The sequence below is a fragment of the Lichenostomus cassidix genome, chromosome 3, assembly GCF_008360975.1.
Source record: "Lichenostomus cassidix isolate B80296 chromosome 3, HeHo_3.0, whole genome shotgun sequence".
Taxonomy (NCBI): Eukaryota; Metazoa; Chordata; class Aves; order Passeriformes; family Meliphagidae; genus Lichenostomus; species Lichenostomus cassidix.
Genome location: NC_139483.1, coordinates 83,613,295 through 83,637,879, shown reverse-complemented (window position 1 = coordinate 83,637,879; position 24,585 = coordinate 83,613,295). Strand labels below are relative to the sequence as shown.

The window sequence follows — 24,585 nt, the reverse complement described above, 5'->3', positions numbered from 1 at the left end:
CAGAGCAAGAGGTAAAAATTGAGGTCTTAACTTTCCTTTTGAGAACTGTCAATCTCTTGTTTCCTGAAGGCAGTAGGCTGGTACTGTTATTTCAGAAAGCTCTCAGTGATATTAGATCATTGCATAAAATGACATCATGTCTGAACTTCTGCTTGTATGTAGTTTATATAAATTAATTCCTTGGGTTGTGTTTGAATCCTTGATAAAAATTAAACTTTCCATTCCTGTAGATCGAGAATTTGCTACTACTTTGGAAAAAGAGCTCATGTTATTCTGGGACTCACCAGGCTTTGCAGCAGAGCCAAGAGATTTCACATTGATGGAAAACTTCCTCTGTAGCTACAGAACAACCTTGTTACCAAGCCAGTTTTATTTGCCCAGCCCTGACCAGGTGTGGTGTTCAGATAACCAAGGTTCTTGATGTGGTCTCAGGGGCAGAGGGGGCATTCAGGCAGTGTCAGTGCCTTGCTGCCCAGGGCAGTGCTGGCTGTGGGGCCTTCCAGATAGCCCCCAAGACTAATCCATTTGGCTCATCTGAACTGACCTGCTGCAGGCTTTGTGCTAGCTGTAAGTCTTTTATTCCCCACTTTTTAGAACAGCAAAGCTAAATACAATATTGTGTCATCTCGCAAGGCAAGCTGCAGTGCAAAAGATAACTGATCAGTAAACAGAAGAAGGAAAACAAGAAACGAAAACACTCAATTTAACTACAAAGTGGAAAAATTCTGTGGTGGATGCTACAATGGTTTTTACCAATGTTCAGATTTATTACCTCCTCAGCCAAAAGATCTAGAAATGAATAATTCAGGAATTACAAGTGAATTTTGCATTTTTATAGCAATACAATAAATAAAGACTAGAAATATGTTTTGAAGTCAGTTAAATTTTAGGTGGGTAAACAGTACCACATTAATCTTTTGTTGCTATTTCATTCTTACCATTTGAAATTTGACATGTATGCATGTGCATATGATGTATGCATCTATATATGATTTTTCATGGATTGTGTTAAACTGTTCAGGAGCAGAGCTTACTATTATTTGGTGTTTGCAGAGAGCTTGGTAAGAGTTTTTTTAAGGGAAGGATTTCATGTTAGATTTTTCTGTATGGAACACATAAATGATAAGGTCTTGAACCATGACGAGATCTGTTCAGGTTTTTTTTCTTGCCGCTTTTGAGCGGAAGAGCATTTTTTTCTGCATTCATGTTTTTTCTCTCTGATCTAGAGGCCCAGCATCTTGCTGTTAGAATAAAGGAAAGGGTTTGCATTATTTCCAGTCTCTAATGTCTAATTAACCATGTTATAAAAGGCTGATTGAGAAAATGTCACTCATAAGGCAGCCAGTTAAATTTCATCACTTTCAGTGTGTAGGCATTGCCAGATGTAGCGCAGTAAACTCCAGAGTGCTGCTGCTCTTAATTTACCAAGATTTACTTTCTTAAACCTTTCAGATGTGAACACAAAATGCCAAGCTATCTTCTGCGCAGTTTAGTATCTTTGGACAGAGTAAACTCTGTTTATATAAGAACAAGATTAGCTGGAGAAGTTTGAAAAGTGACAAAAAGCGAATGTTGCCATATTCAAAACATTAACTGTAGCTAATTAACTGGAGGGCCACTCTATGAACACAGGTGTTACTGATCCCAGGGTTAAGTTTATACTGAGTGTTGAAAGCAACTTCACTGGTTAAACTCGGAAACTAGAAAGATGCTGTCTAAAAGGACAAACACTGTCTGTACATCTCTACCGTATCAGCCAGAGTTGCTTCATATCCTAAGCGGCCTTTGTTTATTGTTTGAACAATGTACATATTTTTATTATTAAAAAAAAAAAACAACAAAAAAACCAACAAACCCAAAACCCGAGCTTGACTGCACTACACACTAGGGGGAAATGGGTTCTTGCAGTGCTAAACTGTTGAGTGCATAGAAGAAAGAAGATGACTTATGCTCCAGGTTTGGCGAGGGGTGGAGAGAAGAGCGACGGCCTATTTCTCGAGCACCTCTGCGAGCCCGTAGCTGCCTTCAGCGGGACCGCGGCTCCCCAGGCGCCGTTCGCCTCTGTTTAGCGGAGCCAGGGAGCAGCCCGGGGCTCGGGGCAGTTATCGGGCCGCCGAAGCAGCTCTGAACCAGGGCGCGTTCGCCGCCCGCCCCGGCTGGAGCCGCCGCCGCCTTGGGCGCCTGCGCGCCGCTGCTGCCCGCCCCGCAGGCTCCGTCCCGACCATGGCTCTGCGGCTGCTGCGCGGCGCGCCCGGCGCAGCGAGTAAGAGGCGGGCGGAGGGCGGGAGGGCCCGGAGGGGCAGGGCTGTGCCGCAGAGGGGCTCCCGGTTCCCTTGCCCTTCCTGCCGCCGCGAGTGACGAGCGAGGGCAGAGGGCGGGCGCCGCCGGGGCTGGGGGCTGGAGAGTGCCATGATGGCGGCGGTGAGGGGTGTTGGCCCGTCTGCTCAGCCCGCCGAGCTCTGCGGCCGAGGGCTTCCGCAGCTTCCCCACACCTTCCATTGCCCTGCAGCTTCTCTGCTCTTCCTGCCTTCCCTTCCTCCCCCCAACCCCGATATTCATATTCTCCCCTGTATTGCAAACCTGCTGCTGTCGGGTGTATCTGTTATTGCGGAGGCTTTCTTGCCCTGTCGTTGCTGCATACTTTTTAAGGGCAGTAAAGTGTTAAACAGTGGTTTAACGTATGTAGAATAGCTGCAGGGAACGTGCTGTGGTGCTGGAAGTTACTGGTCTGTGCCGTTCACCTGAGGAAATGCAGGTGGTTTGTTTATGGATAACAGCCTGTCCCACAGGCCTCAGCTTGGGCTGTTCAGCGTACTTCCCGCTCTGTCAAACGCTGAGCTTTTGTGATGCAGTGGTACAGTACTTCTCAAACAAACCAGCATGCTGTATGTTAATGGAAGAGCTGTTAACAAATCGTTAGGTGTTTGTGCTCTGTTCGGCTGTCAGGTTCATGGCAAGATGTGGCTGATGTTTTAAGCCTCAGAGCAGCCCGATGTGTGCCCAGCTCCCACTGCACGGATGGCTTTGGTACCATAAATCACAGTCTGTGCGCCACATCAAAAGGTGGGATATTGCAGTGCAGCAGCTTCAAAAGCTTGGGATTTTCAACTGCTTTTCAAGTTCAATTATGTAATTAATAAATGGGAGGGCTTTGTGACAGCCTGTAAATAAAGAGGGAATCAAAGATCAGTTTGCAAAATGTGGTTTACTGATGAAGTTGATAGCTCATATATTTTCCAGAAATATTTAATGTTGAACTTTTGTCACTTCTCTGTCGAGAAGAGTGCATCTTGGTCAAGAATATCAAGCAAATCCATCAAGGAAAATGGATTTTGCCTGTTCTGTGGTGACTGAGATAATCAGTTTCGCACCAGTACCTTAATCTGACTTTTATTTGAATTTGGACTAGAATACCAGCTATAATTTAATTTTCTAGCTAGCTTCTCTTTTAGCTTACTGAATAATGACAAGAAGCTTGGCAGGAGTAGAAAGACCCAATGTTTGCAACAGATTAGATCCTCTACTGTTGATAGTTTGCTGTGTCATGCTTAAAAAGAATTACTCCTTTGGGGCATTGGCAGCAGTTGGCAGACATAATACAGTTTATGTGGCTGTAGGGTTTGATATTAAAGCTGTGGTATTTTAAAATGAATGAGTATGCCGATTCTGGGAATACAGGTGGGTTGTTGGTTGGTGTATATTTAGGTGAGTCAAACTGACACTGCTTGAGAAGGTTTCCTCATTCACTCTCCTCATCAAGAATAGCAGTTCTTTCAGATCCTTTGCACCCAGCTGGTACAGGGAGGATTTTTGTTTGAATCTTCCTTCTAAAGAAATGTCAGAGCTGCTTTAAGTACATGTCCTTAGCCAAAATATTTTTAGTGGATAGTTCATGCTTACTGTAGACATTTAGCTTTATAACCAAAATTAGTTAGTAGGACTTCAAAGTAGGACTTTAACCAAAGTTAGTAGGACTTTAAAGGAAAAAAGTTAATGCTTTTAATGAAAGCATTTGCATGCAGTTGCATAACTGAACTTAAACGTGCTCAATGTTTTCCTGCTTTTGACTACAAGCTGAATTATTTTACCATCTTAAGGGAAACCCAACTATCCTCTGCCGACATTCTGGAAAACCTGTTACTAAGGGAACAACGTTTTATTTTTTTTAACTTTCCTCTGGGAAAGCAGAAGGGTTTTCTGACTAAAAAGCTGCTGGAAATGTGCTAAGACCTGGAAATTAGGAGGTTTCTTGGAGGAGGTTAGGATTTCTCCCAGAAAACATAATGTACTGGTCTATGCTAGCATAATTACTATTTAAGAATCTAAAATACAAGAAAGTAACAGCAAAGATAAGCTCAAGTAGTTTAAAATACACTGTTTATGTGAACTGAGTTGCACAACCAACACAGTTTTTCTTACATATGTTTCTAGGGCCAAAAATGATTATCTGTGCTGATTTTGTAGGTGTTCATGAGTTGAATGTTAAATAATTTTTTGTTTTCCTGTCCTCCACTCCCTCATTCCTGAACTAGGTTTTTTTTCAGTGGTGCTCTGGGCAATCACAGAGTTACTCAGTGTTGAGCTCCTACATTTATACTACACGTGTCTTTTTGCTTGATAGATCCATCATTTCTTTGCCACTTGTGGCGCAGCTCCAGCTCTAAGCCAGGAGGAAGATCTGAACCTGCCAAGCAGCCACTTAAGAAACCAAAGTTACCTGTAGGTCGGTTTGATGAACCAGAAGAGTCCAGTATGGAGAAGGAACCCCTGGAAAGTAAGTCATATTTTACAAAATTGAAAGCTGTGTTTTAAAGCAAGACTGTGAGATGCTATGCTGATGTCAGTTTAGGAAGATGACAGGCATTCAGCACTCTTTTGAATCCTTTTCTAAGCTTGCTGATTCTGAAAAAAACTCCAGAGAGGCAGAGTACTGGGCACAAGTCAGAGCAAATGGTGCACCAGGGAAGAAGTCTTAAGAACAGCCGTGGTCAAACATTGTAACAAGTCACCCAGAGAACCTGGGATTCCTCTGCTCTTGGAGATGGGCAATTTTGCCTGGCTGTCCTGACCTGGTACCAGTCCTGCCTTGAGCAGGGCTGGGGACAAGTGCATGCAGAAGGCATCTTCCACCACAAACCATTGCATGATTCAGAGAAACATAACTGGTATTGGTCTATAATAGTACAGCTGTAAATGGTGCTAGTTAACTCACCAGGGCACCAGCTACTTTGTATTATTCAAAAGGCCTGTTTTTTAGTCCACAAAATATTTCCAATTCATGCTGTGTTTCATGGCCAGCATTTCTTAATTTTGCAGGTAGTGTTTTGAAAAGAAACGGTACTGAGTTTACTGAGCAGCTTGGTGGGGCCTGGGCAGACCTAGCAAACTGGTATTCATATTGTGTTCTGGTGACCTCAGTGGGAATGCACGTAGAGAACCTGACAAGATTGAGGCACAGATGCATCACTGCTGAACTAAATAGGAACATACCCTTTGTTTCAGATGGGAGAAAGAATCTCTCTTCTTTTTCATTAGGCATCTTCACTTAACTAAAAGTGATAGTCATGCTTTGTATAACTCACCATGGTGTTATGTTCTGCTACAGTTCATCAGTAGCAATAACCCATGTTTGTCTATTTTGAGGTCTCTAGGACAAGCTTTTTAGTATATCAATAGATTACTATAAATATTCAGGTGACAAAATGACTGAAAAATCACAGAACCATCGAATGGTTTGGGTTGGAAAGGCTCTTAAAGATCATCAAGTTCCAACCCTCCTGCCATGGGCAGAGACACCTTCCACTAGACCAGGCTGCTCAAAGCCCTGTTCTGCCTGGACTTGAACATTTCCAGGGATGGGGCATCCACAGCCTCTCTGAAGAACTTGTTCCAGTGCCTCACCACCCTCACAGTAAAAAATTTCTTCCTAATAGCTAATCTAAACCTACCCTTTTTCATTTTAAAGCCATTCCCCCTTGTCCTGTCACTACATGCCTGTCGCTGTTGAGCAGCTAGCAGAGTAATGAAAGCACCAGTTCTCAGTGGCAAGAAGGAATGACCTTTATTGTTTTGATTTCATCACATATATAGAGTTCTCAAAAGTCACCCAGATTGGTCAGTCAGAAGCCTTCCCCCAGGCCTGATTGGCCAGGCCTGCACTGCCCAAGTTCTGGGACACTGTTCCAACAACATCCAAACTTTATCTTTATTTATAAAACACAAGAAAATTTCTCATGGGAAAAGCCTGTGCTAGCCACACATGCCCTCGTAAAAAGTCCCTCTCCAGGCTTTTTATAGGCCTTCTGCAGGTATTGGAAGGCTGCTAAAAGGTCTACCCAGAGCCTTCTCTCCTCCAGGCTGAAGATGTCCAATTCTCTCCATATTCTCTCAGTCTGTATTAATTGGAGAGGTGCTTCAGTCCTGTGATTGTCTTAGTGGCCTTCTCTGGACATGTTCCAACAGGTCCACATCCTTTTTGTGTTGGGGGCTCCACAGCTGAACACAGTAGTCTGGGTGGGTCTGTGTTTTTTATTTTTATATTTTTAAAAACAAGTATTTATGATACAAGAACTTACAAAGAGGCAATGAAAAGAATAACTAAATTATTTGCAACAAATTGAACACAGGTTTCTTCTGCCCAACATAAATCTTCATGAATTAAACATGAACAGGTTGATAAAATATTTTCTTCTCATTTTTCTACACACAGAATATGTTCTGCCTTACCATGTAAACAGGAAGCCAGGTCTGAAAGCAGTAACATCCTGGGGAAAAGAAATACAGACTGATCTATAGTCTCCAAAAGGAAGGCAGCAGAGTGCCCATTGGATGCAGAATTTCCTTCATCTGTAGACAGTACTTCATGAAATCCTTCAAACGCATTAATGAGCCCTTCTGTACAGAGCTGGTAATTGCTTCAGTTCTTGGGTTGTAGTCTCCTTGGATAAACTTGGATAAAATAAGTTTCCAGAACTGGATGTGATACTGTTTCACCAGAGCATTGCCACCCATCTCCAGAAAATTAAAAAGTAGTATAACTGTCATATCCCTCAAAGGCTCCGTATTCAACATCCAAACAAGTGCCAAGCATAGTTCAGTCCATGAGGATGTGCCCCTTACTTATTTCCATAAGGCCACCAGAGTTGAATGATAGCAGCATAAAGATGAATCATTCCTGAAATTAATTTGAGAAACTGATCTTGTTCTTCCACCTTAGAATCCTTAATTTCATATCCAAAATCCCGAGACTCTTCCACAGAAGTCACCTCTTTTCATACAGGGTAAAATGGCATTTTTTGTGCAGTAGTGCTAAAAAAAGGCCTCCAACTCCAGCATGCATTTCCCTGAGGCCACCACAGCCACTGGGAAAGCTGCATCATGGTGAAAACCTACTTACGCTTCTCCTTCTTTCACAAATTTCTCCACAAGTTTGTCATTATATTATTGCATTACAGTGTCATGATTCTTGTATTATAGAATCATCTCCAAAAGGATTGCATGCAATTTCAGATTGTGGCTCACTTGAGAACTAACTCCCATTTGGAGTCACTGTGTAAGCAGCTGTTTAATTCTCGTCTTTTTATTCTCAGGAAAATCAGTGCCATCACTGCTTCATGTAAAATGTGTAATTAACATCTTTTGTTCTTTGCTTAGGCATTCAAGGTTTGGAGCAAGACTTAAGTTTTCTTTAGTTGCACCTATATATTTTTTTACATGTAACACCAGCGATAGTTTGCATACTGTTGTGTTATTAGGAAAAGACTTAAGAGTTGAAGCTGAATGTTGGTATTCCCACTGCTCTGTAGCTGTTGTGGAGAAATCTTTTGAGCATCTGCATCCACTGTCAGCACATCAGTAGTACTTTGATATTGGGATGCTGACATGTGCAAAATAATACTAGGTGCATTTGCACTCCTTGTACTGCCAGAGGTGCTTAAATACTGACATTTCTTTTCCTGGTCTGCATCAGTTGTGAAACAGGCATGCCGGTATGTCATCCTCTATGGCCTGTAGCTGCATGAGTTTCCCTCCATCACTTGTCTTTTTGTCCGCTGTCCAGAATTTCTGTTGTTGTCTTTTCTCATTTTCAACCCTGCACCTCATTGCTTACACCAGGGCTGAGTTAGGGTTATGACTGAAGGAGTCCCAAGTTGTGTATATACAGAAAGCTCTGGAGAATCAGCATGGCAAGGGGCATGTGGGTACTGCGAGTTTCTGGGAGCCCCACAGTCTAGTGCAGGATGAGACTCAGCCTAGGGTGGTGCTGTGCCCACAAGTACTTCGTGGCTTGGTGGCCTGAGTTAACTATTCTTAGGAGATGGCCTTTAGTAAAGGTGCACTGAGTAGTGTAAGAATGTTGGCTGAGGTGCAGAAAGCTCTGTTGTGTTTAAGAAAAGTAGCATGAGCTGGCAGTGTGATTCTCTTTTGTCGCAGAGTAGGGGATTGGATGAAAAGCTGGACATGATCCGGCAGTGTGTGATTGCAGCCCAGAAAACCAGCCGAATGCTGGGCTGCATCAAAAGCAGCGTGGCCAGCAGGTTAAGGGGGTGATTCTCCCCCTCTACTCTGCCCTCGTGAGACCCCACCTGGAGTGCTGCATCCAGCTGTGGGGTCCTCAGCTGAAGGGCATGAACCTGTTTGAATGGGTCCAGAGGAGGGACACAAAGATCATCAGAGGGCTAGAGCATCTCTCCAACAAAAATAGGCTGAGAGCTAGGGTTGTTCAACCTGGTGAAGACTTTGGAAAGGTCAGATTGTGGCATTCTGATGCCTGAAGGGAGCTTAGTCCCGTAAGGGGGTTTATAAAATGGAGGGAGTGGGAGGGAATTTTCATACAAGCAGATAGTGACAAGACAAGGAACAATGGTTTTCAACTGAAAGAGGGCAGGTGTGGATTAGATGTTAGGAAGCAATTCTTTACTGAGAGGGTGGTGACACACTAGAACAGGCTGCCCAGTGAAGCTGTGGATGTCCCATCCTGGAAGTGTTCAAGGCCAGCTTGGATGGGTCAGCCATTCAACCTCGATGTTTTAAATATGAGACTAATAAAATATTGACTAAAATTCAAGCTAAAATTAAAACAGAATGCTAAAAATTAGAGACCTAAACAAACTGACCTGGAGTTTTAGTAAGTACAGCATACCTGAATGATCTAAGTTCTGATTTGAGAAACTGTGGTGCTTCAATGCCTCTGGACATTGACTTGCCTCTGTATTTGCATAACTGAATATGATCATACATATTGCTGATTGTAGTCAAAAAACCTGAAATTACTTTTGTAGGACTCTGAGAAATGTTTAACTCAAGGTTGCCTTTCAAAACAAAAAAGAATTATGTATTTGAAGTTGCAACTAAAAGGAAAACATAAATGGTGACATCTTTATATCTGTCAACAGTATAGAAATTTTAATGAACTTTTCCTGTTATTTTAGAATTTCCTGATGGAATCAATCCTACTACAAAAGAGAGGGGTGGACCTAGAGGCCCTGAACCTACGCGTTTTGGAGACTGGGAGAGAAAAGGACGTTGTATAGATTTTTAATATTTAATTATCTGTATTGCTAATAAAATATTTCTGGTTGTTGAAAAATATAATGCACAGAGAAAATTTCACCTGGATTTGTTGTGGAGCTTCTTGTTTCTGCCATTCTTGGGGTGAATTTTCTGAGCAACACAATGTAAATAAACACAATGCTGCAGCTCAGATGATACAGCTGTTAGTGGCTCAATGTCTGCCTGACTTTTAATGCTATTTACACTGTGCTAGTACCAATGCAAGTATAGCGGTGTGAAATTGGTAGTCAGGAGCTTATTGAAATGTATAAGGGCTTGTATTTATTTATGAACTTAAAGATCTACATGGTGGTGTAAAAATGTTGAAAGAGCTTTGCACTTCATGCACCTGGATGCCGTTCATCAGAAATAGAACCAACTCTGAGGAGATCAGTAGGTTGCTGATTCCATACAGTGGTTCCCTGGTAAAAGCCCCTTTACTCAAGAACCTTCCCCTCTGTCCCCATTGCAGTGGGTTGGGTGTTTTTTTCCTGTTTGTTGGGAAAGGATGGTCTTGTCTCTGAGGACTGTAAATAGCACAATGGAAACGGAGGCTTAATTTGGAGAGGGTCACCTCTTGATTGAAAGTAGTGTAGAGGCACTCTATTTGCAATGCTAGAACACTGTTCTTTATTAACTGTCTTCTTCATGCTATTTATAGCATTTTCTTTTGTAAGTGGAGGTGCCATTTTTCACATGGGCTAAATGCTGCTTGGGAAAAATACAGCATTACTTTCTGAAACCTTATGGTCAAACTGTGTTAGACGATCTAATATCACAGGTCTTAAAACTAAGTTGTCTTGCATCAATCTAAACATCTTTCAGTCAGACTGAGCTCAGTTCTTCATTCAAGAACTTTCCTAGCTCTAAGAACTGGAGTAGTAGTAGAGTGCAAATCTACCACTTGTGTGGGTACTTACTAATGAGAGTAAGTTGTCATTATTGAAATGTGTGAACATGTGCTCTTACTTCTGTGCAAGTACTTTTTGATAGCCTGAACAAATGGGTCTTTTCTAGTCACAGAATCAGAAAATGGTGTGGGTTTTGCGTTACTCTGGCTCTATGTGGGCTTTGCCCAGCTTTGCCTTTGCGTGGTTGAACTAGAGCATTGAATTGAGTTGGTCCTGTCACAAATCTGTGCAGCTTCCCTAAAACTCCGTCTGGCAGCCAGTGGGGGAGCTCCTCATTGAAATTTGACAGTTTGTGTATCCAGTGTGTATGTTATGGACATAGTCTTGCTCTGGTTGTGAGTTTGGATGTTTGTCTCGCTGTGATGATTCCCAACAAAAGTGATGAGCAAAACGAAATTATTGAAAGTCTGTTTCTCATAAATGGTGTTAACTAGCTGTAATTATATTTTGAACCTTTAAATTCTGCAGCATTATTTGGATATTGGAAAATTGGTTTGTATTTATATCTAACTCATTATAGTTTCCCTTCTGTAGTGTGACAGATCTTCCCAAAATCTGTTGACATTTTCAGTTACCTAAAGGTAGGCTGGGTCAGCTATCTTTAATATATGCTGTTTGTTAAAATACTTATTTCAAGTAATGTTTTGCCTTTTCACTTTGCTGGTGGGTTGGAAGATACTTTGTCACACAATACACCACCTTTTCAAATAGGAAATGGAAATTTTAATTGGAAGCTTCTGCCTTTTCTGCGTCATCATTAATAGGCCTAACATCTTAATTCATGAAGAGGCGGTAAAATACTGCAGTTATTTTATTTTTTTATTCTAAATCTTCTCCATGCATTGTTGCATGACTTCATTATCTTCTCATACCAGGTTTTACCCTTCCCAGCACACACTTCGTGAAATGTTTACCTCGTTCCACTTCTTGGCATTCCTGATTTTCAAATCTAACTGCTTTCTTTAGCACTGACTGCAGCTGCACTCCTCCCTGGAATCAGAATTATGCTGTTTTGATTTAGCATACAAGGAACTGGACTTGCTTTTCCATCATTTGTATTTCATTTGGTTATCTTCAGTCTCCCTCAGCTTTGTGATTAAGGGCTGACCCAAGTGCTGTCTAGGCCCCTGCTTGTCTTCTTTCATGCAGGTGATGACTGCTGCTATCAGAGCCACAAACAGTCCTTCCTGTCGGAGCTCAGGCAGGTCCTAGGCAGTCCCTGCCAGTGTCCATGAAATACCTGGATTTGGAAGATAAATCTGGGAGGTCTGAGAGCACTCTCATCTCTTCCAATAGAACAGTGTCTCATGAAGGCGGGGATTTTGTTTTTCTTCAAAAAACAGAATTGCAGAATAATTTAGGTTGAAAAAGACCTCTAAGATCATCAAGTCCAACCGTTAACCCAGGACTGCCAAGTCTGCCACTAAACCATGTTCCTGAGTGCCACATTTACACATCTTTGAAATACCTCCAGGGATGGTGACTCAACCACTTCCCGGGCAGCCTGTATTAAGCTTCACAGCCCTTTCATTGAAGAAATTCTTCCTAAAATAAAAAGGCTGTTATAAATAGCTGACAAGGAATTGGTGCATGGGAAATAGAGGATACCACTTCAGTCTTGAGCAACTTCAGGCCTTTTTTACCACCTCCCAGGCTGCTGCCAGTAACCACCAAGTATTTGCTTACCTCGCTTATGGAATGTATCAATAAGACACAGGAAACTGAACATTTGGGCAAAATAAAGTGTAAGAGCCAAAGAGTGAATGCCAAGGGGTCCTCTTACATTGTCTGGCAATCTCACATTTACCAAAAAAGGAGCCCAGCAATAATTAAACACAAAATCCTATGATGCTGCAAAATGTCTTGTGGTACCTGTCAAAAGCAATCATGGTTTGAATGTAACAAATGATACAATGATACTGTTGGGTATAAATTATCATTTCTCTTTGTTTTCCTGCAGTGTCTGCAGTTAGGAAAGTAGCACTTCAGCATGTTTTTGGAGCTGTCTTCCTGCTCTTCCCAGATAATTACTATTAGCAATTCACTGGAAGTTAACATTAGGGTAAGAAACTGGCTTGTGGCATTAGCTATTAGATTAGCCATAGATACGTTTTTATCATAAATACTGATTGAATTTTTTTTAGTAGTTTTTTTTTTTAGTATAAACAGTAAAAAACAGCAGGGGTTGTATCCATTTTCTGTTAACTTTCTGGGAGACAAAGGAAACTTCTTGTCTGTGTGTAAGCAAATTCTTGCAGTATTGCAGGATCCTTGCTGCTCTGTTTTATGTATTAAAAATCTGTATGTTTCTGCTGTGGGTTGTCTCTTTGATTTGTTTCTGCTACTTGGCATAGATACATTTGGTACATTATTAAAATTATGAAGCCTTTTTTGTTTGAAGGAATTACTCCGTAATTACTTTATTACAAAATACATGACATTCCAATTTACAGTTAAATATTTGCTATATATTGCCTTGTTTGGAAAGTATGTATTTAATTGTTGATTTTACTAAGTTAAAACACAAGATACAACATAAAATCATGGTAAATTATCTGTGATGGAAGCGTATGTTTCTAAAGGACCATAGAATGTAGTTATAAATCTTTACTGTGTTGGTTTTGCTTGGCCCAGTTTTTGCTAGTGGGGAGAGCACAAAAATGCCTCCTGCGTGAAGCTTCTGAAGCTTTCATCATGTCCAGCAGAGCCAAACTGTCACGGCTCTGATGATGACGGACATGTCGCTGGCCAAGCCTGGGCCAATTAGATATGTTAGTTATGCCTCTGTGATAGCATATTTAAGATGAAATCAAAACAATGGGTGCACACACTTCTTTTTAGCCAGAGAAGGAGGTGGAGGAGGTGAGAATATGTGAGGGAAAACAACACGCAGACACCAAGGTCAGTGGAGAAGGTGGAGGAGGAGGTGCTCCAGGCACCGGAGCTGACAATCTTCTGCTAGCCATGGTGAAGACCATGGTGAAGCAGGTTGTCCCCCTGCAGCCTATGGAGTCCACAGGGGTTGCAGAGATTCACCTACAGCCCGTGGGGAGGTGCCCATGCCAGAGTGGGTGGATGCCTGGAGGAGGCTGTGTTCCAGTGGGAGTCCCAGTGGAGAGAGAGGTCTTGCTCCCAAGATGGAGCAGCCTGGCCTTGAAGGTCTGCACCCCGTGGACGAGGGACCCCACATTGTGGTAGTTTTGGGAGGACTGTCTGCTTGTGGGAGGAGGTTCACATTGCTGCAGGTTTGGGCAGGCTGCTGCTGGTGAAAGTAGACCCACGCTGGAGGAGTTTGCAGGGAGCTGCCTCCCGTGGGAGGGACCCCATGGCAACGCAGAGGACAACTCCTCTCCCTGAGCAGTGGAAGATCTCAGTGATGGACTGACCAAATCCCCATACCCTGTCCCCCTGTGCTGGTGGGGAGGAGGGAGGGGGCTGAGCAGAGAAACAGTCTTTGAAGGCTTTATTTTACTTTTCATTTATCCTCTGACTCTGTTATCAATAAATCACTTTCCAACTTTAAATTCAGCCTGTTTTGCCCTCAGTGCATCTTCTCCCAGTTTATCTCGACTCCTGAGCCCTTTGTGTGTTAACTTCTTTTCCTCTCCTCTGCCCAGGTGTGGTAGGAGAGTGGAGAGAGCAGATGTCATAGGTCCCTGGCATTTGGCCAAGGTCAAACCATGACAACCTTATTTGTTGACTGCAATAAATGATGACAAATTCCAGTGATCTGTAGTGATAGATATAATACATGCCTTTCTATGACCCTTATTTTGGTATTCTTATTGAAAAAGCACCACGCCATCTTGTCTGAAATGTCAGGAAAAGGAGGAAAACTGCATTTATTTATAAGAGAAGCAGATTTGGTAGTTCTGTATTTTTTGTAATTGTTCATGAGTCAATAACATAGCATAAAGTATATCAGAGTATAAGGAAATTATTTGAGATGTGTTTCCATGTACTGATGGAGATCAAAATCATGCACATTTGTGATCATGTTCTTGCTTTTGTAAAATGCAATATAAAATACCTCTGCTTAGCTGGTGGTTGGTGTTTCATGTCAGACCAGCTAAGATGTGCAGGCTACATTCTAATGTGGATATGGCTGTGCTCCCTCTTCCAACTCAGTAACTGCCACTTGTTTGGGGGTAGTCATCTTCCCCAACACTTCTGTTGCAGAAAGGGTGTCCCAGTAGAAACTGAATCTTAGTTACAAAATGGCAAATCGTGAGAAAAGAGCTCTATTTAAAATGAGTGCTGTAAGGGGTGGAACTAATGAAGTCCTGTTTCCTACAAATGTCTTATACCTCCTGCAGACTGAGCATCTTTCTCTGTGTTCCTGTGTTGATTGATATTATCTCCATCAGGCCAGAGACAGGGCATCTTTCTGCCCATCTTTTTCCCCTGCGATGGAGTTCCTCCTGAGAGGAATTACTTGGACCTCTTTCCCAGCCACTGATTTCCAGAAAGCTTTCAAGGGCTTAATTCTCTTAATGTCTCTCCTTCACACCTTTTCAGAACAGGCTGGAGTTACTCACTGACTTTTGAAGTGTGGGGGCAGCGCAGATATTGGCCTCCCATCCTTTGGAAACCAAGCTGCTGAATGACTTTGACCATATGTATTTACAAACACCCGGCATCTCTGCATTTTTGCTGTGAAAATGGATTTTTCCCCCCTCAAATAACATCAGAAGTGCCAATTAAAGCTTACAGCAGCAAAGTCTTTGACATGCATTCTCCGGGCATTAAATCTCCCAGTCAGCCACAGTCTTGTGCCTGTAAAAAAATCACATATTTTAATGTTGCCATTTTTAGGGCGAGAGTGTTCAGAGCAGCTCTTTAAGGTCCTTACTTAATACATTAATTTATATTAAAGCTGACATATGTGGCCCATCAAAACAGGTGTAATTCTCCAATGTTAGCCTCTGACAAAGTCAGGTGAGCTATGCAATGGTCGTCAGGTTAGTTCTAGAAGCCAGATACTGAACTATAGCGTACACTGGAACTCTCTCCTAATCAACTGTTTTAAACTTAAGCGACTTATGTAGCCATCTGTGCTTCCTTCCTAGTTACAATGCTGGAGATGCCTCTAAAAGGTAGTCTGTCTCAGTATGGGGAGATGAGTTTGTCATTACAGATGGTGAATGGAGGTCTTCTAAGGGCATCTTCCCCATTGACTTTAAAGGCTGCTTAAACAGCTGTCCTAAGCGAGATGCATTAGGTGTCAGCTCCCTGGTGGTGACAAGGGAAGCCAGGGTGTCTTGAACATGAGGTGTGAACTATTCCCTTCCTCAGAGGAGGGTTGCAGTGAGGCAACAGTATCTGCAGTGCTTTTGCTGCCTGCGCCATTCCCAAACGCTGCTGGCAGGGAAGGGGATGTCCAGGGCCAGCTCTTACACACCTTGTAAAAGGGACTTACCTTGCCTTAAAATGAAAGGAAAAAGGCTGAACCTAGGACTTTAAATTCCTTCTGCCTATCCACCTCCCAAGCAAATGCCTACAGCATGATACAACCAGGAGGGCAACACTGAATATACTTATACATGGGTGACAAGAAGTATCACTAACCTACAAATTACTTGGGATTTTTTCCCTAATAAGGGTGAAGTGAATCAAGCTAACAACTAAGCTGTCTTATCTGATGTGCTGCTGAGAGGGAGCCAATATCAAAATAAAACTGGCAGACTAAGAAAAATCCTATATTTGCTCAGCAAACCTTTAGTCTGTGTGACTTCCTCGTGAGAGGTTAAAGAACAAAGGATGGTGTGTGTCCAGTTACCATTTGAAAGCTGGGGAAAATTTCACATCTTAGAAGACAGTCAAGCAAGTGCTGCTTAGCTCAGGTAATATCCTGCTTTTAGATTATTTTTACCCCAGGGCTTTCACTTAAAAGTTCTATGGTATGTGTGTGTGATTTTCAGACAGATTTTTTCCCAGATTATTTTCTTGAGACAGGACTGCAGTATAATGACAGGTAGTTGTTTGATATGGCAGGCATGTTGTTTCGTTCTCCCTGCTTTTGGGGATGTTTTTGGTTTGGGTTTTTTTGTTGTTTGTTTGGGGTTTTTTTGCCTGATAATGACAGCTACAGCTCTTTTATTATTAAACCGCATGTTATTTAATTTCACCTTTACTTTTTGCCATCCTTGAAGTATTTTTTCAATAGATGCTACCCTTAGTTTCTCTGTAGTAGTAACAGGACACTTAATAAAATTAATCACAAATTTCAGGTATTTCTCCCTCTGCTTCCTTTCTTTGAAGGAAATCTTTTGATAATATGGGGCATTTTTATTTGTGAAGATCTTATTGACAGTCAAGAAAGATAACTTCTCCAGTTGCATTTGACTCTCAAATGTAAGTTCATTATTCTGTTAAAATCTAGCTTTTGTGGGAAGTCAGAGATGCACAGAGGGAGAAAGAGATGTCTCTAAGAAGTAGCACCAGTCTCCCTGAAAGTTTTAGACATAAACCCTAACTCATTTCAAGGTCTATTTGGTGAAGGTGACTTTGCAGTTAGGTTACATTATTTAGCTTTTTTCAGAGCACGTGGCTCTTGTCCTGTTTGTCAACTCAGGACATTCTGGTATGTCAGGACAGTCCCCACACAAGCTTTCACGGTTTGATGTCTTAGTTTGCACAGAGAAACCCCATGCTAAAGTAGTACACATTTGACTGGTAGGTACATTGTAGGCTCACCTGTGAATGACTGTGGGCATCAAAACCACCTCTGAAATGGCAGAGAGGTTTGAGTAAAAGGGCTCAGAGAGCCAGGTGGCTGCCTTCTGATCCTATTGTCATCTCCACTCTGAAGGTAAGCTGGGATTTATTCCTCCTTGAGAACAGAAATCTCAAAAAAGTGTCTGTACCCACCACTGTTTCAGGAAATGTGCTGCATCCTTTTGTCCCCTTGCTCAGGAAGACCTCTGATGGGAAAGCACCTGTCAGGGAGAGGCCGAATGACACTGAACAGGTGCAGAAGGCAGCAAATGTGCATTTGGGCAGCTGACCACCAGATGGTCCTTCCTATAAAACCGTTTATAGAGAGCTGTGGATAATACTGGGTATATCACAGAGGCCTGCTGGGCTCCACAAACTCTGTGTGAGGGGAAAGCACGGAATGCTCAGTGCAGGATTCATGCAGCTACTGTGGTGCTTCAAAGGAAGCCAGAAAGCAAAACAGCGCCGGAGTGCAAGGAAAGAATAAGTATTTTCACTTTGTCATATTATTGAAATAAGGATGGCTGGAGAATGAGGCGACCACTAGTGTGCTCATTCTCCCCTCGGAGGGGAGGGGAGGGGAGGGGAGGGGAGGGGAGGCAGAAGTGGGCTTCTCCACATGAACTGCACCAGGCCTGCACTTAACCTGGACCCTGAGGCCCAGAAAACAGGTCTCTATTTCTGGAGCCTTTCCATCCATTCCAGTATGTCAAAGTCACTGTAACATCCAACTGATCTTTTATTATAGCCTTTTCCTTGTTGCAGCAAATCCTGCAGTGCTGGTGTTGAAACAGGATTGATGGCAAGGCAGCATTAATTATGGTGCTGGCATTCATTTAGACCACAGTGGCACTGGAAAACAAGGTGTTGGTTTGTTATCTCTGTCCAGAGGAAAGAACAGTTCCTTCTGGCCTTTGGGAGAAAACTAATGTATTATGGCGCTTGCTTCATCATCTCCTGATTGCTGGGACAGAAATGGTAAGGTATGGAATAGATAATGAGTGGGCACACAGGAATTTGGCAAGAAATCCTTTTAACATTTTGAGCTGACTCATCTGTAGGAAATTCTCACACAACCTAATTTGGGAATAGCAACCCAAATTTTACTTTGTAGTCTGCAGAACCCTTTCTATCTGCTGTACTTCAACAGCCAGACACATATTTGTAAAACTTCAGAAGTGGTCTGGATGTTGTACTGTCCTGGACACACAACAAAGAATTCCTTAAGCCTGTGTCATTGCCCATTTTTAGTTTTGGATTTTAAAAGTTAGGCTGTCTCCAAGGAAGTTACTCTTATCAGAAGCAGTTTTAGCATGAATATGCTGCTTTCCTAAACTCAAGGACAAGAGACCTGGATTTACTGTAGATTCTGGGAAGGGTTCAGTGTGTTGGAACCTGACTACTGATGCCTTGGTAATTTGTTGACACTGATTGGCATGTAGAGCTTTTTCCTTAGTCCATGAGAAGTAGAACACACTGCAGTGCTTCCCTGCTGGCACAGAGCAAGAGCAAGTTTTGTGGGAAGGCAGTCAGCTGAGTAAGGAATGGACAGTGTGACCCAGCATGTAGCTGTCACAGACCCCGCTCACACACCCTCTCTGCTTTATCCAATCCCAAATTCATCATCCTTTCCCATTGCCTCACTCCCAGTGCTTTCAGCTCTTTTCCCTAATTTCCTTGGCTTCAGGCTGGGCAAACCAAAGCAGCTGCAGAGTGTGTGTGTCACCTGGCTTTCCTGCTGCCCCATGTAGATGCAGGATAACCCACAAGCTTGCTTAACAGCATCCCAGCTTTGTCCTCTCAGGGCAGATGGGCTCTGCAGGCTGCTAAACCCCTGCTGTCCTCTCAGACACTACATAGGCAGCAGTCTGGACTCCTGGCATTTCCTGCTGAGTACCAGTCACGTGGTTCTCTCTGGTCAATAGATGAGTGTTGTTCCTCTCCATGGAAGGAAACTGCCTCCCATGCAGAGCTGAAAAGAAAAATGGTAGCTCTTTCCAGAACATGAATATCTACATACATTTACACATCCTTATTCACATATATAGATATATACACACCCCCCTAATACAGAATCATTTTCAGACTTCGTCCATGCGTGGGAGGTTGGCACTTTATGAAACCATTTCCCAATGCATCAAAACTTCATAGATAACAATCATAATGAAATATTTCATGTAGTAAAAGTACACAGTGAAATTTTCTTCTGAAGTTTATAAACACATTATAGAATTTTAAAACTGAAAAAGTTACAGGCAGAACAAGACTAGTTTAAAAGGCAAATACTAATGTCTCTTCACCACCTCTGAGACATTGTTTAGCAAATGCCTATTTTTGTAGCTAAAAAAGAGGAATCCTGGTGGAATACACTAAACTGTAACAGAACTGATAATGTCTGCTAGAGCTATGCCCAAAATTCAGCTAGGCCAGCATCCTTCATCTGACAAAGGTATCACCAAGTGCTTTGGGTAGAAGTCCTCTCGTAGAAGACATTGTGGAACATCAGTGGGACAATTTTTTGTTTCAGTCTTCTGTTCTCTCTTACCATGGTCTGATAGTTTATCTTTTAAATCTATATAGTTTTTCAATACAATTCTCTTTCAGACCCTGTGTTCTCAAGCAGTTCTACGTCTTGTACACAAAATAAATTGTCTAGAGACAGGACTAGACAAAAGGTATAAATTTTGGAAATCATTTCAGGACCATTTGATCAGCTGCTCCTTTGAAACTCTTTCGAACAGTTGGTTGTTTTAATGCTGTAATTAGTCAAGTGGACCTGTAGTGTTTCCTAAGTGGGAAAAGATAGTTAATAAAAAGATAAACATCATTAAAGAAAGTAATTTAGAGGGTAAATTTAAGAGAGACCTGAACAGCTGTACATTTCTAGTGACTTTATGTATGTGAGACTGAATCCAGTGTGAATAAAGATGTATTTTTTCCTCACTGAAAATATTCAGCTGAAGCCACAAGAAGGCAAGTTGGGTATTTCTCACTTGTAATAACATCATTATGCGCTTAGAGTAGTGGGAGAAGAAAATTTGAAATGCTGCCAGATGCAGTTATATTTCTCAGTGGAGAAATCTCTGAGTATATCAGTCTTTTGCTTAGTTCTGTTTTCAAAATTTACAGTCATAGGTGAATCCTTGCTTTTGCCTATCCAATTTTATGACTTTTAGTTTCTCTTGAAATTCTAATGTGAACAATATCTAATTTCTGTGATCTGTTTCCTGCCTTCTAGTTGCACATGCAAAAACAACAGGATGGAGGACTGTGTCATTCTTGATTTCTCCTTAGGTATGCACAGTTTGCTGTATCCCTGGCATTAAAAACCAATCCCTGGCCCGTTATTTCTTACTCTTCTCATCCAGTTGAGGCTTGTGCAGGTTCTGTACCTCATGGCGTTTGCTCTTCTACTTGTAGTCTGCATTGCTGTTCTGCAATGGTCACAGAACTGGCACAGAATGCTTCCCTTGCATCATCAGGAAACAATGGGAAGAATTTGGAAAATACATGGAGCCTAATAATCAGTAATCAACGTTCTCTCAGTTTTTGTGGTCAAGAGTGCTCAGAGGCTGTGTCATATGAACTAAACCACATCAGTTGTGGCTGAAGTGTCTTTAAGAACTAGAAAAACAAGACTTCAATGAAGTTTGTTTATGTGAATGAATTTATTTTAGCTGGCTGATGGTGGCGGGGTGGGGAGAGAGAGAATGCCAGCTACTGTATGGAGTAAGGAATTAGAGCCTGCAGAGGACAATAGTAATTAAAAAAATTCTTTGGAAATATTCTTGTGCACATACCCCATACATAGTTCTTGAGTAAGAATCAACTCAAATATTATATATTCACATATGTTACCTCTCCAAAATGTACAGGTATTAATATAATATTCCTGGATGCTAATCTGAGATATTTTTAAAGGCAGAGAACTGTGTATGCTGTATATAGCCTGAGAAAGCACCAGAGCAAAGACCTGAAGTCCCATTCTGCAGTCCAGGCTGCTGACATTCTTTGTGTGCATTCTTTGCTACATCAACATGTCTCTGTTCTCTTCCTCAAAGATGAGACAGGTATCAGAAGAATTTTGGAGAAATTATTCACTTAAACCCTTACAGTAAGAAGAAAGGATTATTTTCATTGCACATACAAGACAATGCAAGCTGAAATACCTGAAAAGAATCAATGATGAACACAAACATCCCAGCATACTTAACATCAATAACAATTTGCACAACTAGAGACATCTAAACAAAATTTGAGATAACACTGTTCAGCCAGGTGAAGGTCAATCTGTTTGTGAAAGGATTCTGCTTCTCAGACTCCCTACCAGTCAATATCTGCAGCCTATTTCATACAGCACAGGGGCACATGTCAGAAAAAGCTATGCAAGTGGGCTCCACTAAAGGCCACAGAGGGCGAGAGAAACACGGGAGGAAACCAATAAGCTGCATCTCTTGGTTAGACTGAGGAGAAAACAAACACATGCTGTCCTTGGGCAAGTCACCTCTTGAAAAAATCAGCTAACCCTCAGATTTTAACACACTAAACCATGTGTGTCACATTCAGACTGCCTACAGCATCTGCGGACTTCATCAGGTCTTACACACCTTGCTCAGAGCATGTACATCTGTGTGTGACCAGAATAAAACTCAGTGCTTGTGCATCACCCTAGGCTCTTTTAGCCACTTTAAAGTGGTTCTTTTTTGTAATGCTTGATAGTTTTTTTCAGTTTTTACCCTTCCAGGAAATTTTTTTTGGTCAAGGTTTCATTAACATTAAAATCACGTTATTTGAAGGAGGAGAAATCCCATTTCTTCTTCATTCCAATTTACTATCAAATTATTTGCTTTTGTAATAACAACATTTTTTTCATAGTGTCTATGCTACAAGTACAATTTAAACAAATTTAATCTGTGGATATTCTTTATCTTTGAAAATTTAAAGGAAAAGGACTCCTCACAGCAATCATTCACTAATAGCAAAGCTTCAAATTTTGCCAACCATGAATATTTCATCAGATATATTTTTAAATGTTTTCCTTGACCCAAATTTGTATTAACAAAAATGAAAATAATTTAAAAATATTTACTCTCTATTTTTAGTTTACTTAAAAGGACCTATTCCATAGCAGAAAATACTACTCTTGTTTTGACCACAGATAAAAAATGGCAGCTTTAGGAGTAAAACAGAAGGCTGTACCTGTATAAGCCCCACAGCTAAAGCAAAGCATATAGAGCACCTAGCGCATGCATTTTCAAGCCCAACTGGTACCCACCCACTGGGCACCTCTTGGCTGGAGAGCAGCTCAGCAGGCTCTTCAGTCTTCACCCTGTTTTTTTCAGAGGCAAGAACTCCTAAGAAGAGTCTTCAGCTTAAGAGATATGGAATCTAAGACACATGGGGTATTCAACCTCAGCCAGAAACGGAGTCAGAAGTGGGAAAACCTCTTTACTTTTCAATTCTGCTCCCCTGATGAATATTCTTGGGAGCTTCGATTCCAGGATGAGTCATGCTAGAAACTCTCCTGTAGCTAAGACATCTTAAGGCTGTAAAGGGTCAACAAAGTAAGGAAGCTGCTCTCAAGTGCAGGAAGCAAGTGTTTCCTTGAACCTCAAAATCCATGCCATCTTCTATAAATAAATGCAAAGCAGATAGATATTTCAGAAAGAACAAATGACCACCAGGCAAATGCCTTTACCTTAATCCAAGCTCCAGGGATGCAGGACTTGATGATAAAATGTTATTTAGCAGCATTTCACCTCTGTAAATCTGGTATCACATTAAAGGCAGACCAGTACATCATGTTCATCATATTCATGGGGAAACTAAGCCCTTGGAGGTGGAATGACTTGGTCAAAACCAGATCTGGGTCTACCTGTATTGGATTATACCCATTTCATCCAGACATATATACTATCTCTGACTACAGCCACCAGACAGATCACAAGAAAGTACAAGAAAACCCACATTACATGTGTTGACAAATCTGCCTGGTTACACTATTGTAAGGTGCAGAAGGGAGGCTGATTCAATTGGTGAGTTAGATCTTAAGTAAAAAAAAAAGCCATAGGAATATATTTTTTCTTTCCTTTCATATGATACAAGTAGCTTATGGAAATGTGTGCTAGGAAAAAAAAAAAGAGATGAAAAAGCTCAGAATTGTAGTTTTAAATTACACTGTCAATGTCATGCAACTCACCCTGAAATTAGAGAGCCACCTAAAGAGCTTAGTTAATCTGTCATGTCTCCAAAGGACATGAAGTCTTGTCTTTAACTATTGAAATGCAAAGGGAGAAAGTCACCAAGAATATAAGGAACTTGTAAAATACTGACATGGATAAATGCCACTACTGGAGTGACACCCGGGGAAATTTGCCACTTGGTTATCTGAGGCTCAGGCAGTGAAATTCAGCTAAAACCAGAGGAAACTGTGAATTGCTTGCAGTGTTTTGACTTTTCAGGGACACAGAAAAACCATAATTACTGCTGATCTTGAGAGATTTCACAGAAAACAACCCCAAACTAGAAATTAAATAAAATGTTTATTAACATCCAAGTGCAGTCAAACTAAAAAACACCTCCCATAGAAATAGCAGAGGAAGACACCTGTCCAACAATACCTTTCCATCAGATGCAATTTAAACAAATATTTGGTTTGCATTTTTCCATTGGCTAAAAGCCATACTATCATTACAGTTCTCCCCTGAGTGAGTTGAAGGACTTCAGCAGTCTATTTTGGCATTCCAATTAGAATTTCTATGGAATAATGTGTCAAAGGGATGGCATTTTACATAACTGCATGATTATCAGAATTTAAGAACTTTTGTAGTTTGGTAGGATCTAAGGTTTGTTATAACTATAAATTTAAATTAATTGATATAACTTAAAATATACTATCATATTATTTTAAGCTTAACTATTGTCAATTCACTTATTAAGAGCCTCCTGCTAAGGCTAACCTGCTACTATTCTCTAAGTAAAGAGAATACCAAAAGTCTTATCTGGCATTAAAGAGGTGTCATGGATATGAATGCTCTATGCATGGATATTCAAGTCCTATCAGATTATAATAGTAAGAATACACAGAGATAATGACTAAACTTGGGTGTGTCATATGAACTGAAGATTCAGAGATGATCTCAGTCATCAGAGTTGTAAGGACAACATTGCTTATTACAACTTGTCCTTTAGAGAGCGAGTAATTATGTTCTACCTAGCACTAGACTATTATTAAATGTGTGGTGTTGCAACAACATTCAAACAGAGCTCTAAATTATGCTGACACACAAAGTATTCATGTGTTATGTGGGATACCTTATTTCAATGCTCTGCATGTTCCAGGTCATTCCTGCAACTGATCTGATTAATTGAGACCCCTTGTGCACAAGAAATGAGCAGGGTGTAG

At 41.4% G+C, this 24,585-nt stretch overlaps 1 protein-coding gene and 2 long non-coding RNA genes across 6 annotated transcripts in view; 1 reads left to right on the top strand and 2 right to left on the bottom strand.

Moving 5' to 3' along the window:
• The first annotated feature begins 1,921 nt into the window (after nucleotides 1–1,921).
• Nucleotides 1,922–9,728, top strand: SDHAF4 (succinate dehydrogenase complex assembly factor 4). Of its 4 annotated transcripts, XR_014851043.1 has the most exons (5): nucleotides 1,923–2,263; nucleotides 4,622–4,774; nucleotides 6,710–6,907; nucleotides 7,477–7,552; nucleotides 9,432–9,728. XR_014851043.1 is itself a non-coding variant. In XM_085056544.1 (4 exons), the coding sequence occupies exons 1-3, from the start codon at nucleotides 2,224–2,226 to the stop codon at nucleotides 7,530–7,532; spliced, it is 249 nt and encodes an 82-aa protein (XP_084912670.1). In that variant the 5' UTR covers nucleotides 1,922–2,223; the 3' UTR covers nucleotides 7,533–7,552; nucleotides 9,432–9,728. The 4 variants fall into 4 exon arrangements, 2 of the variants coding, with proteins under 2 accessions (XP_084912670.1, XP_084912669.1); XM_085056544.1 differs by lacking the exon at nucleotides 6,710–6,907 and having other exon boundaries at nucleotides 1,922–2,263; XR_014851044.1 differs by lacking the exon at nucleotides 7,477–7,552.
• A 2,902-nt stretch (nucleotides 9,729–12,630) lies between these two features.
• LOC146440136 (uncharacterized) lies at nucleotides 12,631–17,749 on the bottom strand. The gene is made up of 2 exons (XR_014851047.1): nucleotides 17,160–17,749; nucleotides 12,631–15,239 (listed from the first exon to the last, which is right to left on the bottom strand). It is a non-coding gene; the product is annotated as an uncharacterized LOC146440136 (long non-coding RNA).
• A 152-nt stretch (nucleotides 17,750–17,901) lies between these two features.
• Nucleotides 17,902–24,585, bottom strand: part of LOC146440135 (uncharacterized) — a 15,079-nt gene continuing 8,395 nt past the window's right edge. Inside the window, exon 3 of the long non-coding RNA XR_014851045.1 lies at nucleotides 17,902–19,152. This is a non-coding gene — a long non-coding RNA (uncharacterized LOC146440135). The remainder of the gene's footprint in view (nucleotides 19,153–24,585) is intronic.

Bases quoted from the DNA above. Each gene is read 5' to 3' on its own strand.
- SDHAF4 (XM_085056543.1), top strand. From the start codon at position 2,224: ATGGCTCTGCGGCTGCTGCGCGGCGCGCCCGGCGCAGCGA. The intron at 2,264-4,621 runs GTAAGAGGCGGG...TTTGCTTGATAG, and splicing joins CGGCGCGCCCGGCGCAGCGA to ATCCATCATTTCTTTGCCAC. The intron at 4,775-9,431 runs GTAAGTCATATT...CTGTTATTTTAG, and splicing joins GGAGAAGGAACCCCTGGAAA to AATTTCCTGATGGAATCAAT.